At 41.2% G+C, this 15,038-nt stretch overlaps 1 protein-coding gene across 5 annotated transcripts in view; it reads left to right on the top strand.

Annotated features, from left to right (window-relative positions):
• The window catches only part of TUB (TUB bipartite transcription factor), a 122,697-nt gene that overhangs the window by 76,479 nt on the left and 31,180 nt on the right, over positions 1-15,038 (top strand). For 4 of the 5 annotated variants that reach the window (XM_083713330.1, XM_083713327.1, XM_083713331.1 and 1 more), the window contains exons 2-3: positions 9,806-9,857; positions 11,113-11,275. In XM_083713330.1, coding sequence (XP_083569456.1) covers positions 9,806-9,857; positions 11,113-11,275 — 215 coding nt within the window. Of the gene's footprint in view, positions 1-6,875; positions 6,899-9,805; positions 9,858-11,112; positions 11,276-15,038 lie in introns of those variants that run through there. The other variant, XM_083713329.1, reaches the window with a different exon arrangement.

Genomic DNA, 15,038 nt, shown 5'->3' with positions numbered 1-15,038 from the left:
CCGGCAGGACGTCTTGCTCCGAACTCTTTCCCCCCTTTGTTTCCTGTTCTGCTCTTTCTGACACACTGGTAACTCCATCCCTTTCACTCCGTTCCGACAGAGGAGCCGGTCCCGATCTCCAACTCCCACTGGGGGTTCCCCCTCCGCTCTCCTGCTTCTGACTGCTTCCCCCTCTATCGCCCCTCGGCCTGGCCAGGGGGGCTCCCTTTTGGGAATCCTCCGAATCGCTTGACGGACTCTGAGACAACCTCGGGTCGTTGTCGTCCTCCTCCTCATCACCCTGGGACCCTTCCCCCTCGCTCTGTGTCTCTGAAACCCTGACAGTATTTTTAAAAAACATGTGTTTTTTTAAAAAAATATTTACAATCCCCCTCATGGCTTTTTGTATTTTTATTTTTGGGTTTCTAATTTTCTTTTTCATTATTATTAAAAGCATTTCTAGACTGCTCTTTATCCATGCAGATACCAGGCTGGTGCACAATAGGCATGGATGAAATTAAACATTCCACAAAGAATGTTTGTAGTACAGTGCAAGTATAATAAAGCGGGGGGGGGGGGGGAATTAGTTGCAACTAAAAATAATTAGACCATTCTAAAATGCCAACTTCAAAATGCCTGGGCAAATAGATAAGTTTTGAGCTGACACGGAAATTCTACATGCTTATGGACCAAACTAGAAGTGATGTTTATAACAATTTACTGATGTATTCTCAGAAAGAAAGAAAAAACAGCCACAGGTGTGCATGTTGTTTTAACACTTAGCCCCTGTTTCAAACTGGGTGCCTCTTCTCCTGCTATTTGACTTAGTAGGGAAGCTTCCATGAAGGAAAATAAGGCTGCAACCTTAACTCAACTTGGGCTTCTGAGTAGAGATGGTTAGGACTGCACTTAAGCCTATCCATGACTATTACTCATGATGGGTATATATTACCTCCAAGTGCAGAGGCGACCTGCCTCTGAACATTCCAGTTGCTTGGAATCATGAGTAGGAGAGTTCTGTTGTGCTCATGCCTTACTTGCAGGCATCTGGCTAGACCTCTGGTCTGATCCCAAAGGGTTGTTCCTGTGTTCTGAAGAGCTAAAGCCAGGATGGAAGCAATAACTAAACTCATCTATTCTTTTCATATGCATTTATTGCTGTTGCTTTTTATCCTTGAGAGCTATATTGCCAGCTGTGCAAATGTAAAGGATCTGTACTGAAGCTGTTCAATATAGACTAGCCTAGGGAAATCATGGAAAATAAAACTTTGGCTCATTTGACCCTGGAGAAAGCACTCAAATGTTCTTTCAGGAATAATCAATTTTCACAGATTTGATAATCCTCCACTTCTTGCTGTGTATATTGGATCGGTCATCTAACTCTTGTCTGTGAGCCAAGGATTTAGTCCTTTGTTTTTAGTCTGTTGTATTCCACATGCTCTTAGGAATGCTTTCATTTGTTTTTTGGGTGTACTGCATTCACTTTTTCCTGTGTCCATGGCACTCTCTCTAAATCTGTGGTGGAGACTTGGGGAACTTGCAGCCCACATTATCAGGTGTTTTCAGCCTTTGCTGTTTTCCCACCTTCTGTTTGCAGCCGTTGAAACCTGGTTTTAGACCAGCTTGGCAGTGAACCCCTCATGTAGTTCTCCTCCTGCAGGTAAAGTGGGAAGAAAAAATGTATGCCTTTTCTCTAAGCCCGCAAATGTCCTGTACCCTAGCTTTTGCTATTGCTTTTCTACTCAGTAGTTATGTGTCCCTGCAGGAGCGATTTCCCTTGATGGAAAATGCTAATTACAAATCAATAAATTTATGAGGAAAGAGGCTGGAATAATCGTGTATATCTTTGTGGGTTTGCCATTAATTTTTGTATCTCCTCAGAATTGATAAAGCAAGTTACTTTGATTCAAGGCCCTTAACGTTGAACAAATCTTTCCATTCATTGGCAGCGCTTTCTGTGAGAAAAGCAAAGATGAGCTGGCATGTTGACATTTCGGTCCTGTTTGCTGCACAGCTCTCAGAAAGGAGTGCTGCTAAAGGCCAGAGTTTTTGCTTGTTCAAATGTTAGTACCAGGAATGGTGAAGGAAGAGAGACAGCTGCTCCCCACTCCTGCTTTACAAGTCCAAAATTCTGTATATTAATCCCAGCTGACAAATGCTGAATACATACCAAACAAGACTTTGGTATTTATAGAATGTATATAACAATTCAAGGAACAGGCCCTGCAGTCAGCATTTCAAGCAGCCAACTAATGAGATCGTTGACAGCTCACTCTGATTTTTTGAAATTGTTCTGTGTGTATGCTTCTTAGGGAAGTGAACCTCTGTGGAATAAATTGCACTGGCATACTGTGCTCAAATGATAGTGCTCTGCTAAATCATAAAGAAGCATGTAATGCCAGCATTATAACAGTGTTTTGTTTTCTACAGATTGTAGTTCAGTTTTGTCATGACTTGGGCTAGTAAACTGTTAAATCTCATGCTGTCCTATTCCAATCCACTGCACTCTCAACAGATTTTCAGCACATGACTTTTTTCTTCTTCATTATATTTAACCCAGGATGTAGTTACCATGTGTGGCTTTGTTAAACTGTAGTTACTCCTTGGTAGTGGTACCTAGGCTTCCTCAACCTCGGCCCTCCAGATGTTTTTGGCTTACAACTCCCATGATCCCTAGCTAGCAGGACCAGTGGTCAGGGATGATGGGAATTGTAGTCTAAAAAAACTTCTGGAGGGCTGATGTTGAGGAAGCCTGCAGTAACCCCTGTACATAGAACTGCAGCTGGCATGGCCATCTGTCAACCCAGAACTCTTGTTGTCTGTCTCTTTAAAATCTCTATGGTAACAAGAAAGCACAATAGTTGCTGGGCTTCCTGTCCTGTGTTTTTCACTGGTCCCTTTGCCTTTCCTCCTCCTGTGCTTGTGGTAGTAAGTAGGACTTCAGTTTTGCCCCATAGCAGATGGAGGCGGTGGCAAGATGAAGGGGCCAGTGGGGAAATGAGGTGGAAGGCACAGTGGTTGAATATTCTCCTCAAAGACTGCCTCTCCCCATGTGAGAGAGCAGCACTCGGCCCCTGCCAGGTAGCCTAGTTGGCTCATTGGATCTACACAAGACAATACACACCAGATCGTCTGACACACAATGTCACATTCCTATGGATATTGCTTGCTGCAATGTGGGAGGCCAGTGTGTGAATCTGTCCTAAAGTTTAGAGTGTATTCTGTTCTCCTCAAAATATAAATGCGGCAAGTTGCTTAGAAGGGGTTGGCATGCAACACTTGCTGTTTAAGAAATGGCAATAGCGCTTCCATCTCTGTGTGGTGCTGCATATAATTGTGAGGATTCTGTGGTTGCCCTCCTCCTTTTGCACTCCCGCCTTTTATCCTTATCCCATTGGATTGTTCTTTTCCTTGCACACAGAGTAAACCAAGCCTCTGTCACAGAGCTGGCATAAGTGATGCTGAACTCCTAGCACAGAGGGGTTTGGCCTGTAACACAATTTGAACATGCCGTATGTCAGCTCAGTCATTGTCTCTTCAGGCTGCTAAGAGTATTTCAAAGTAAAGCACCACAAAAAAAGCAAGAGTGAAACTGTTTTTCATTTCTTACAGCAATTTCAGGCATCTGTCTGAACCTTACTACAGCAGTATGTTGACATTTGAGTGACCTTGTGTTTCTCTCTAGGAGATGGAAGCCCAAGATGAATAGTTGCCCTTCCAAAGTTATTTCTGTCATATTCAGAATAAACACTTCTAAACAGCTCTTGAGGCTTTCCTTCTAGAAAATACTCTGATTAGAGGATCTGTCAAATAAGGGAAATAGCAACTACTATTGCCTGCTTGAGTAGCACCCTCAACATACTCTCAGACAAATTTTGCGAACAAAGAGGAAGCTTCAGGGGGACCATGACAGCTGCTAACATTTCATTTATTTGTTTGTTTATTGTATTTCATTTTCCTTCAAGGAGCTCAAAGCTCTTCCCCCCTCCTCATTTTATCCTCACTAAGCCCTCCAAGGTAGGTTAGCATTAGTCGCAGCAACTGGCCTGCGGTTGCCCAGTGAACTTTTTGGTTTGAGTGGAAATTTGAAGTTTGGTCTTCCAGGTCCTAGACCAACTCTCTGGCGACTACCTCACACTGCCCCCATGCTGCAATGAACCTCAATATCACATCCAGTTCCCCCCACATGATTGTCTTTTTTGACTGTCCACATTTTGCCTCATGATATTTCTGGGTACCACAGCTTCTTCTGCTTCCATGGCAGGTGGCATTTGTGATCATCCTCCAGCCCTACAAATGATGGGGAAGATCAGTGTTGGGCACTTTGTTCCAAAGGAGCCACTGTCCCTGTCAGTGAGGGCACAGCAGAATATTCCTTTTATAACTGTACGCAGGTCCGCTCTACTTAATGTGACGTAGGTTTGGATTGTATAACAGCTCCTTGTTGTCTTAGCTTCTTTTTACTTGCTGCATGAACTCAGCTGCCATGTGGAATGATCTGAAGCAGCCTCCAGATGGTGTCTGTAGTACGTGCCTTGGTCTCAGTTTCATATATCAGTATGAAATTCACCTGTGGGGGGATTTTAAAATAAGCTCAATACACCATCAGTTCCTCATGTTTTCATAAGGCAGTGGCAGCTCCAGGGCTTTGCAAATGAAAAGGCTGTGTGGGAAACTTGATGAAGGATATGCCTTTGTGTCTCATATACTGAAACGCCACCTACATCTTGAAGTACAAAAATGTTTTTTTAATTAATTTTTTTAATTAAAAAAAACATTTTGAAGGGTTTGTTGAGCCTTCTTAAGAATGTGAAACTTGGAAAAGTGCAGTGGGTTTAGCCTGTAACATACTGGTAGTTTAAACATTTACAGTGGTACCTCGGGTTAAGTATTTAATTCGTTCCAGAGGTCTGTTCTTAACCTGAAACTGTTCTTAACCTGAGATACTACTTTAGCTAATGGGGCCTCCTGCTGCCACTGCACTGCTGCTGCACAATTTCTGTTCTCATCCTGAAGCAAAGTTCTTAACCCGAGGTACTATTTCTGGGTTAGCGGAGTCTGTAACCTGAAGCATATGTAACCCGAGGTACCACTGTATTGCCATATTTTTTCTTAAGAGGGAATTCCTGACAAAAAATATTTTGACTGAAGCAAAACCAGCAAGTGTTAACTCATTTACAGTGGTACCTCAGGTTAAGTATTTAATTCGTTCCAGAGGTCTGTTCTTAACCTGAAACTGTTCTTAACCTGAAGCACCACTTTAGCTAATGGGCCCTCCCATTGCCACTGCGCCACCGGAGCACAATTTCTGTTCTCATCCTGAAGAAAAGTTCTTAACCTGAGGTAATATTTCTGGGTTAGCGGAGTCTGTAAGCTGAAGCGTATGTAACCCGAAGCATATGCAACCCGAGGTATCACTGTACTGTGAAAAATGTTAGCAAAACAACATATTTTAAATGTGCACCTAAGAGCCCATTGAAGTTTGTTCTTGATCATTGAAGTTGTGCTGTCAATTCCCATTGATGGTAGTGGGTTTGAATTAGGCATTAAAACCTCAAGGAGGCCGACACTCAGGTTGGCCAACTCTCTTCAGGTGTTCTCTGGAACTGCATTGGAGTAAAAAAAGGGTTAATAGATGTCAAAATGAGGTGGCTGCAAGCCTCTGCAATATACTTGCTATAGGTAAAAGTCACTGCTCCCTTTCTATTTATGTGCTTAATGGACATCTCAGGTTGGATTTGAATGTATGTACCTTGAATTGGACCATAAAGAAGGCTGATCGCCGAAGAATTGATGCTTTTGAATTATGGTGCTGGAGGAGACTCTTGAGAGTCCCATGGACTGCAAGACGATCAAACGTATCCATTCTGAAGGAAATCAGCCCTGAGTGCTCACTGGAAGGACAGATCGTGAAGCTGAGACTCCAATATTTTGGCCACCTCATGAGAAGAGAAGACTCCCTGGAAAAGACCCTGATGCTGGGAAAGATGGAGGGCACAAGGAGAAGGAAACGACAGAGGACGAGATTTGTTGGACAGTGTTCTCGAAGCTACAAACATGAGTCTGACCAAACTGCGGGAGGCAGTGGAAGACAGGAGTGCTTGGCGTGCTCTGGTCCATGGGGTCACGAAGAATCGGACACGACTAAACGACTAAACAACAACAACACCTTGAATTGTATGTGGTATAAATATAACTTGCACTCCCTTTATATACATAAGCTAGAGGCCCTAGGGGCAAATATTCCATATATTAATGCAACCACCTGGTTCCTAGTCAAGTTAGACATCCACAAGGTAGAATTAAAATCAGGCCCTGCATGTTTGATTCTACATGCAATATTGTGATTTTTAGCAGAATTGTGTTGCAGAATTAGTTCAAGGGATCTTATTTGACATTGCATGCAAAGTGTGTATGTGTAATACATTCATTTTCCTCTACTGGAAGCTATTTGTAGCATTCCTAATATAGCTAAGTAATTTGCATTATGAATAAAATGCCTATTCAGTGAGTGGATTCTTATGACAGAGAAGCATGTAGTAGCCGCAGAAGCTTGTTGCATAATGTTCACAACTATCTGCAGCTTCCGTCTAACCAGCCAACCCCCAGACTGCAGACCTCCCACAGCTGCTTGGGAACCTGGAGAAGCAAGGAGCTGGTAGCAACAAGCATAATTGTGTGGCCAGGCTCTGGACTGCTGCTTCCCCATGTCATTATGGGCACTACACAGTAAGCTTTTGAGTGGGTACCACATGACTCTGCCTGATCTGCTGAAGAGGACAAAACATGCCTTGCCTGAAGGAAATTTTGACTCGTCGCAGATGATGACCTAATTACAAAGCCATCTTAAACGCCAGTTAACTCACCTTTGAAAAAAAGAAATAGAGATAATCAACGGCACTTTGGGTGAAATGGAAAGGTGAAATCTGAGTTTCAGTGTAAGGAGTTTTAGGTTATACTGACTAAAGGTTTTTAGGCTATATCAGTTTGTAAATGGACAGAAAGTGGTTCCTTATCTTCAGTGGTTTCTGGAAGTTTGTAACGGAAACAACAGCATTGCATAGTTTCCATCACTTCTGATGTTACAGTATTATACGTGATGTTGGATGTAGCTCCCAATAAAGCAATGTGATACTGTTTAAAATGTGACCTCAACTGTCTTCTTCACCTTTTACAAGCCAAATAGATTACCGGTATTTGCACTGTTCAGTGTGGGAAGAGAGGGGGCGATGGGGATGGAAATGCATCTCACCAATTTTTGTCCCATTCGTGTCAGGCCTATATTTTGCTGGATGACTCCTTAGCGGACCCTGCAGCCTGGATCATCTCTCAGTGTATGTACGTTGCAGTGGCGGACTTTTGGTTTAAATTTTTTACTGACGCTCTGTGTGACACCCAAATCCGGTGCCTCTTGCTTTTCGTCTTTCATTGTTTGTCATTGTTGGGCACCCCCTGTGGTATCCTCTTGGCTCAGCACCTCCTGCGGGTGAGCCAGTCATCTCCCCTAAATCTGCCTCTGGTAGGTTGTCACATTGCTGAGAGAGGATCTGTGTCAGCTCTATTGACCAGACCCTCACTTCAGCGTTGATAAACTCTCTCTTCTCAGAACTAGCTTTGTGGAGGTTTTCTGAAGATAGAAACCTGTATTTTTAAAATGACAAGCATCCCTTCAGTGACTAATTTGACCCACCAGCCTCTGAATCCCAATCTCTGCATCAAGGAGTCCAGGAAAATGAAATCAAGGGGCCATTAGTCACTAGCTCAAGGCGGAATGGCTGCCCCTTTGACAATAATAGTGGGGTACTGGCTTCCCTGCAGAGAGTGACCTACTAAAATAATAGAAATGTACTTAAGGCCCAGTTCTGACCTCATTTTTGCCACTGTTGCTCCTACAGGATACAAACATTAAGTGAGTCCATAATTTTTTACAGGAAATCGTTTGGGAGCTGATCAGCTACTTAGCAGTGGAGATTTGCTGTTTGAGAAATGTAGTATATCAGCACTAAATAAGGTTATCTAAGGTGCTGCAGAAGATCTCTTGTGACCAGGATAGCAATAGCTTATAAATCTGGTGGTTGCGTAAATATATCAGAGCCCTCTGGCAGGCAGGTTTGAGGTTAATTCAATTCATTACCGGTCATTCTATCCCTTTGCACTCCCAGCTTGTCATATTGAATGTCAGAGAGAAAGAAGTCCCATTAATCATGCAAACACTGTCTGCAGCAAGGCTTTGCATTGCACAACTGTGGGATGTACCAGCCGTTTCAACAAGATAATGGCGCTCTGGGCCAAACCAGATATGAAGTAGGAGAATCGTGAATAAGATCTCACATGTAGTTAACAGCTGATCTGCCATACAGTTATTTACTCTTATAAAGTTTGTGATTTGATTTTTCGCACCATTCTCTGGATTTAGCTTTGAAATGGCTAGATGGGATTCATTCACTAAGTTGTGTTATTTCTTACATTTTGTTAAGACTTATCTGTTTCAGAAGGCCTTGAGTGAACTGTCATCTGATGGGCTTTAGCTCTGTTCTAGCGCTTTTAATATATTGCTGTTTGGCGGATTCTGGAACACTTTTTCTTTGCTTTGAAATTGCACATTTTTTAAAAAAATGGCTCAGCTTGGACATTCTCTCTGTGTGTATGGTGGGATACGTGTGAAAGATTGCCCCTTGCAACCATGCCTCCAGTGCTATCATTCCCTGACTCTGACACTTTTACACTCACATTTTTATTTATTTATTAAATTATTGCCCTGCCCCGCCTCCCCCAAGTTGCTCAGGGTGGCAGATTTTTATACAATTTAAAAACAAAAAACAAAGCAAAAACATTTTAAAACAGATCAAAACGTTCTGATAACACTTACAATTAAAAACATATTTCCATCCAATGATCTCAGTGTTTCCATAAATGGTATTCTTAAGCCACCGAATGTTTAAAAACAAGAATGTTTTTAATTTCCCTCATAAAGTTAATAATGATGGGAGACAAGCACACCTCACTAGAGAGGGCATTCCACACCTGGGGGAGCACCACTGAAAAGGCCCTGTTTTGCTGTGGTTATTACATTAACTTGATCCAAGTGATCCAAAATATTGCAGAGCAAGGGTTTGCATATATAGTCACCAGGATGTCAATAGTGACCATAAATCTCTTTCCGGCAGCAACCCTCCCCTGGTTGCCCACAATGAAATGAGAGATCCTTCATCTTTCCTGAGTATTCCTTACACTCCAGAGGATTTTGAGTTGGGGGTGGGGCAGGCAGCAGGAATAAACAACAGAGAGAAGCTCTGGTAGACACACACAGAACTTGGTGGTAGGGAGAGGTCATTTGGCTACTATGTGCCAGGCTTTAGAGACACTTGGATTATTGCTGCTTCTGAGTGTCTTTAGGGAAGGGATGGTCAAAATTTGTGACGGCTACAAAGAATGGTTGTGTAATGCCAACAAAAAATTGTGGAACCCTGTTGCAGAGTGTTGGTACAAAATTCCTGTGAACTACTACAGTGGTACCTCGGTTTATGAATTTAATCCATTCTTAAACCAAAACAGTTCTTAAACTGAGGCGTGCTTTCCCTAACGAGGCCTCCCGCCACGGGTGCTTTTCCACCATTTGGATTCTGTTCTTAGACCGAGGTAAAGTTCTCAAACCAAGACACTATTTCCGGTTTTGCAGAATTTGTAAACCAAATCGTTCTTAAACTGGACTGTTCTCAAACAGAGGTGCCACTGTATAGATAACTATAGAACAACAAGTTTTTCTTCTGTGGTTAGATGAGTAAATTCTGCTTTTATTTATTTATTTATTTATTTATCTTGGCAGCGTTTTAGATGATGAGAGCAGCAATCTCCGACAACAAAAGCTTGACAGACAGGTGAGTTTGTAAAAATTTCATTGCACTTCATTGGTTATTTCATGTTGATAGCTGGAGCTTGCTTAACTGGATTTCTTAAGTATAAGACAAACTTCCTCTTACTGATATTCACAACTGGTAACTTTTAGGTTTTTTCCATAGCATAAATCAGTGCTGACCAATAAGCCACCGGGTTCTTTAAAACTAGGTGTGTAGTTTAGCTGTGGATATGGACAAATGACTCATAAATATGCACTATCTACCACCATAATATAAACATGGAAACATCTGGAATGAGAGATCCATACAGCTGGAAAATACACTCCCCTTCTGGATATAAAATCTGCTAAGGAACTGAGAACTGAAATACGGTAATTGTTTAATGCTCAGCGAAGATCACTGTTACCCTGGGCTGCGGTGTTGATACTAGCTTTCAAATTTGTCTTTGATACAAAATAATATTTGGAATCTAAATTGGAAAATCAGATATCCCACCCTCTCATTTTGGGCCCAGTCAGCATTTTCACACGTTCCCTAATCAGGCCACCGTGCTCCATTCTCCAGGTTAGGGGTGTGATGTATGAAATTACTTTCAGCCACCCCTGAACAAGCATGGGTCACTTACATGGTCTGATGCAAGTAGTTATTAGTATGTTTTCCAGAGTCATCACTAGCAATTGGCTGCAGCCCGCTTGCTTTGTGCTTCTCAGGGCTGGGGTGTGTGGGTTGATCTGATGGATCATGCAATTGTTGCAGAATCTCTGTGCTAGATTAGTTGTAGCATTGGGAAAGACTTTTATGCATTTCACAGTGCAATTCTCCCTGCGCCCATTCAAACATAAATTCCATTGATTCAGTGGCTAGGGAGTTGCAGCACATAGAGCTTAGATCATAATTATAATCACCATAATACAGCAATAATTTTAGTTCCTATACTTTATTGCTTTCCCAATATTTAGTATAAGCGATTTTAAATCTCAAATCTGACTATCAGTAGAGGAGTCAAATATCTCTGCTCTTATCACCGTAGGTATTTTTGCTTTTTTAAGTTTTAAAAGAGGCTCTCCATAAAGAATTGCTTGTGTATCTCCACTGTACATAATAGTAGCAAAATAAATGGTTTGATACAGAATGGTGGTAGGAGGTTGACGTCCAATTTAATATTGTTTGGTTCAAAGCATCTTGCTGAGACACCCAGAAATCAGTCCATAGGCCCACAGGTTCCTATTTAATTTAATGAGGAGCTCTCTCTGTGTGTCACTGTGTGTTTTCCCAGCGAGCATTACTTGAGCAGAAGCAGAAGAAAAAACGTCAGGAGCCACTGATGGTTCAGTCCAATGTGGACAGCCGGACAAGGGTGCGCCGAATGAAACAGTCAGAAGAACAAGCACCATTGGTTGAATCTTACCTCAACAGCAACAGCAGCACCATTTATAATGGTATGTGTCCTAATTTACTGCAAAATGTCGAGGGCAGGGAAAGGATCAAGAGATGCATTCGAGAATATGCTGACAAGAATTTTAGGGGGAAAAGTAATATAAACTGGTCTAAACATAGGCATCAGAATTGAATATTTGTTCCTTTTTACACGGCGGCTCGGTCTCCCTATAACTCTTACTTCAATAATCCATCAAATAGTATTTTGATTATTATTCTCCCAATGGAAAGGGTTTGGGGGGGTTAGCTCTGTCAATCTCTGTCAGAGATTGACAGAGCTACTGAGCCATCTATCTTCCTTCTGAAATTATTCAATCATTCACCATTTGTGGGAGGTGTTCCATTCACAGTTGCAGAATGCACTGCTGTTGTTTTAGCAATGAATTTTTCATGGTTTTAAGCAAAAACTAAAACTACTACTTTTCATAAAATGGAAGAGGACAACTTGTCAACAGAATGTACATTTCCTTTCCATGTTCTGTAGAAAGTTGACTGCACATAAAACTTTCAGGCTTTTTGTCCACTTTCATAATCACTAACTGCCCTCACTCCCCAGTTAAACTTTTAAATATAAAAATAAAAATGCACCATCAGTAGTTGAATGTCTGACTGAATAAATCTTACTTCTTGGTATACGGTTGCTGTCCTTAGCCTTTCAATCTTGGCAAAGAATGGTAAATATACATATTTTAGTAAACATTATGTGCAACACTGCAGCCCAAATGACCTTATTAATGTGAGCATACAGTTCCTTTGCTCGCAGATTCATTTTATATGCATGCTCATTACATTTTAATTTATAATTATGCCATCATTTGCTTCAACTGCAGTAAGTCTGAGACAACCCTTCTCCCCTTCCCACCATATGAAAATCTCAATCCCCTTAAGTATGTATTTCATTGCAAAATATTACAGGGAAAATGTTATTTTTTTACAATAGCCTTTTAGAAAATTGCATTGATGTTCACTTTTCCCCTTTAGCATTCCTCAAAAGTGTTTTTGTTTCTTTAAATTCAAAATTAAAGAAGCATTTGAATTCCATTAGCCATTTTTAACAGCAATTTAAATGTACACGGTGTCTGAATATTAAATGCATTTGACTTAGTCTCAGCAGCCTTTTCTTCAGTTACATTTATAAATTGGAAACCACACTGTGAATAGAACTTCTGTTTGGATTAATGATTTGCATTTTGTGTCCCAGAACATGTTGGTATGCATGTGCACAGAGGAGAGAAGCAATAGGTTGCATCCAGCACTGCCATCATTGGCATAACCTCTCCATCCTCTTATCTCTCCTACGGTCCCCTGCACATGCCAAAATATGCTCTGTAATGTTGAGGGACCGGATTTTGGCATTTGGGGGGTTGCAGGCAGAGGAGAGGAAGGTGGAATCCTGTTGCGTGTGTGGTAGTCTGATCATGCAGAGTGGGATACAACCCATTTTTCCTATGGAAAATGTGTTGGCTCAAAATACATTCAGTTCCTGTCTGCTTCTTCCTTCCTTTTATATAACTTGTAAAAAAAAAATCAAAAAATCAAATGTATTTCAGATGAAAAGTTTTGGCTGTACATTGTTTAATTTTGAGCCCCATTTTACTTTGAGCCATAAATGACGTCAGTTTTCCACCAAGTGGCAAGTTTCAAGTTACCAGTTCAGTGGATGTTTGTGCACCTTCTATTAATGAGCATTAGTTAACACTTAAAATGTTTTAAATGTTTTTATTCACACAAACAGGGGGAATCTAGCAGTTTTTGACATGATATATATATATGAAACAGTGTTTTAATTTACATTTCAAGATATGAGAAAATTTCAGTTTTGTTAACCTATAATCAAAAGCATCGGTTGATACAGAAAATTAAATGTTTTCTATTAAAGAAAACCTACCTTTTTGTTTCAGTTCATCCTCCTTTTTGTGTTAACAAAAGTACAGTTAAAACTTAATAGCTTTCTACTTTTTCAGTAGAACAAAACGACCTGAGTACAAATCTAACATGAGATAAAATTGTTCCAGAAAAGCTTCACATAGGGAGGAAAAACCTAAGGTTACAGGAGAAAGATAAAGAAAAAAAATGTTCTGTCTTTATCAAAGGACACCAGCATTGGAAAATGTCAAGTCAAAACATTGTTAACAACCAGCCAGGTTTTATCAGTACTGTGGGATGATAATGCTTCAACATTGGTTCTTGGTACCTTGGTTCTCAAACTTAATCGGTTCTGGAAGTCTGTTCCGAAACCAACGCGTTCCAAAACCAAGGTGCACTTTCCCATAGAAAGTAATACAAAATGGATTACTCTGTTCCAGACTTTTAACAACAACCCCTAAAACAGCAATTTAACATGAATTTTACTATCTAACAAGACCGTTGATCCAATAATCAATGTTCTGTACTATAAAATAAATAAGACAGTATAGTAGATGATAAAAAGTAAAAAAAAATTTTTTTCCCTAACCTGCACTGATGATAGTCATTGTTTGAATGGGGGGCTTTTATCTATTTCCACATTCACACAATCAGTCAATCAATCAACCAACCAATCAATCAATCAATCAATCATAAAACAAGCCAGGGTCACAAAAATGAAAAAGACACACAAACTAAAACCCCCAAAATAGCAAAAACAAAAGCACCTGCAATCAGAAACAGAAGGCTTTAATTACGATTGGGGGGCTTTATTTACGATTGGGAAGGCTTTGATTACAATTGGGGGGCTTAAATTTCCTGGGCAAGGGTAAAACGGGATGAAAAAAGCCTTAATTACTATGTGGGGGACTCAAATTTGCTGTGCGACAGTGAAAATGGAAGCTCAGGAGCATGTTCGACTTCTGAGGCAAAGTTTGAAAACCGGAACACCTACTTCCGGGTTTGCAGCGTTCAGGTTCTGGGTTGTTTGGGAACTAAGCTGTTCGAAAACCGAGGTACCACTGTAGTAAGATTCATCTAAAAATCAGGAAAGGAATCAAGTGAATTAAAATAATATTTCACGCTATTTACCAAAAGGAAAAGAAGCTGCTCTTCCTTGTCATTCAAGGCCTATTTAAATCAGCCTCCCAGACTGATGTTTAGCATGGTACATAGGGCTAGGTATTCTATGTGCCAGCAGAAATCTCTTCAGGGTAAAACACAGGCCTCTCCTTTGCACCTTGTGGTTTCGCAAAGGCAGAGCTTCAGTTCCATGACAGTCATTTGTAGCAGGTAAGGCTAATTGGCTAATTTACACTCTATAAATGCCATCTGTATTTCATTTCATTTTGTGTTCTGGATGGAGCGTTCTGTACTCTCTATTGCTTCCACATTGACAGGTGACTAGAAGCCTCATGCCACCATTGTAGCCATGTGTACACTTGATCTTTGGCCACTTCCTCGACAGAGAAGTGCACCCTGGGACAACCCCAGATGCTGCTCTCCTAACATAATGGAGCTGCAAAGCCAGAGGCAGGCAGGGTTGGTTGCAGGTATATATTCCTTGTGGTCTTCTCTTTCAGTAGGCTGATGCAGCACAAGAAGTCCTGCACTCTGTCATTTCCAGAGGGCAGGGTTAGAACTAATTGATGGAAATGGCAAGGAAGCAGATTTCGGCTAACTAGCAGGAGAAACTTCCACAGTATGAGCTATCTGGCAATGGATGAGGCTGCCTTGGGAGATAGTGGGCTGTTCTTTACTGGAGACTTTTAAACAGTGGTGGCCACCTGCCAGGGATGCTGTTGTTGCACCCTACAGTGCAAATCTTGCGCTGAGTAGAGGGTTGGTTTAGAAGACCAC

Source organism: Podarcis gaigeae (genome assembly GCF_964106915.1).
Source record: "Podarcis gaigeae genome assembly, chromosome: 1".
NCBI classification, from domain to species: domain Eukaryota; kingdom Metazoa; phylum Chordata; class Lepidosauria; order Squamata; family Lacertidae; genus Podarcis; species Podarcis gaigeae.
The sequence above is the reverse complement of the archived record's forward strand: the minus strand, read 5'-3'. Positions and strand labels throughout refer to the sequence as shown.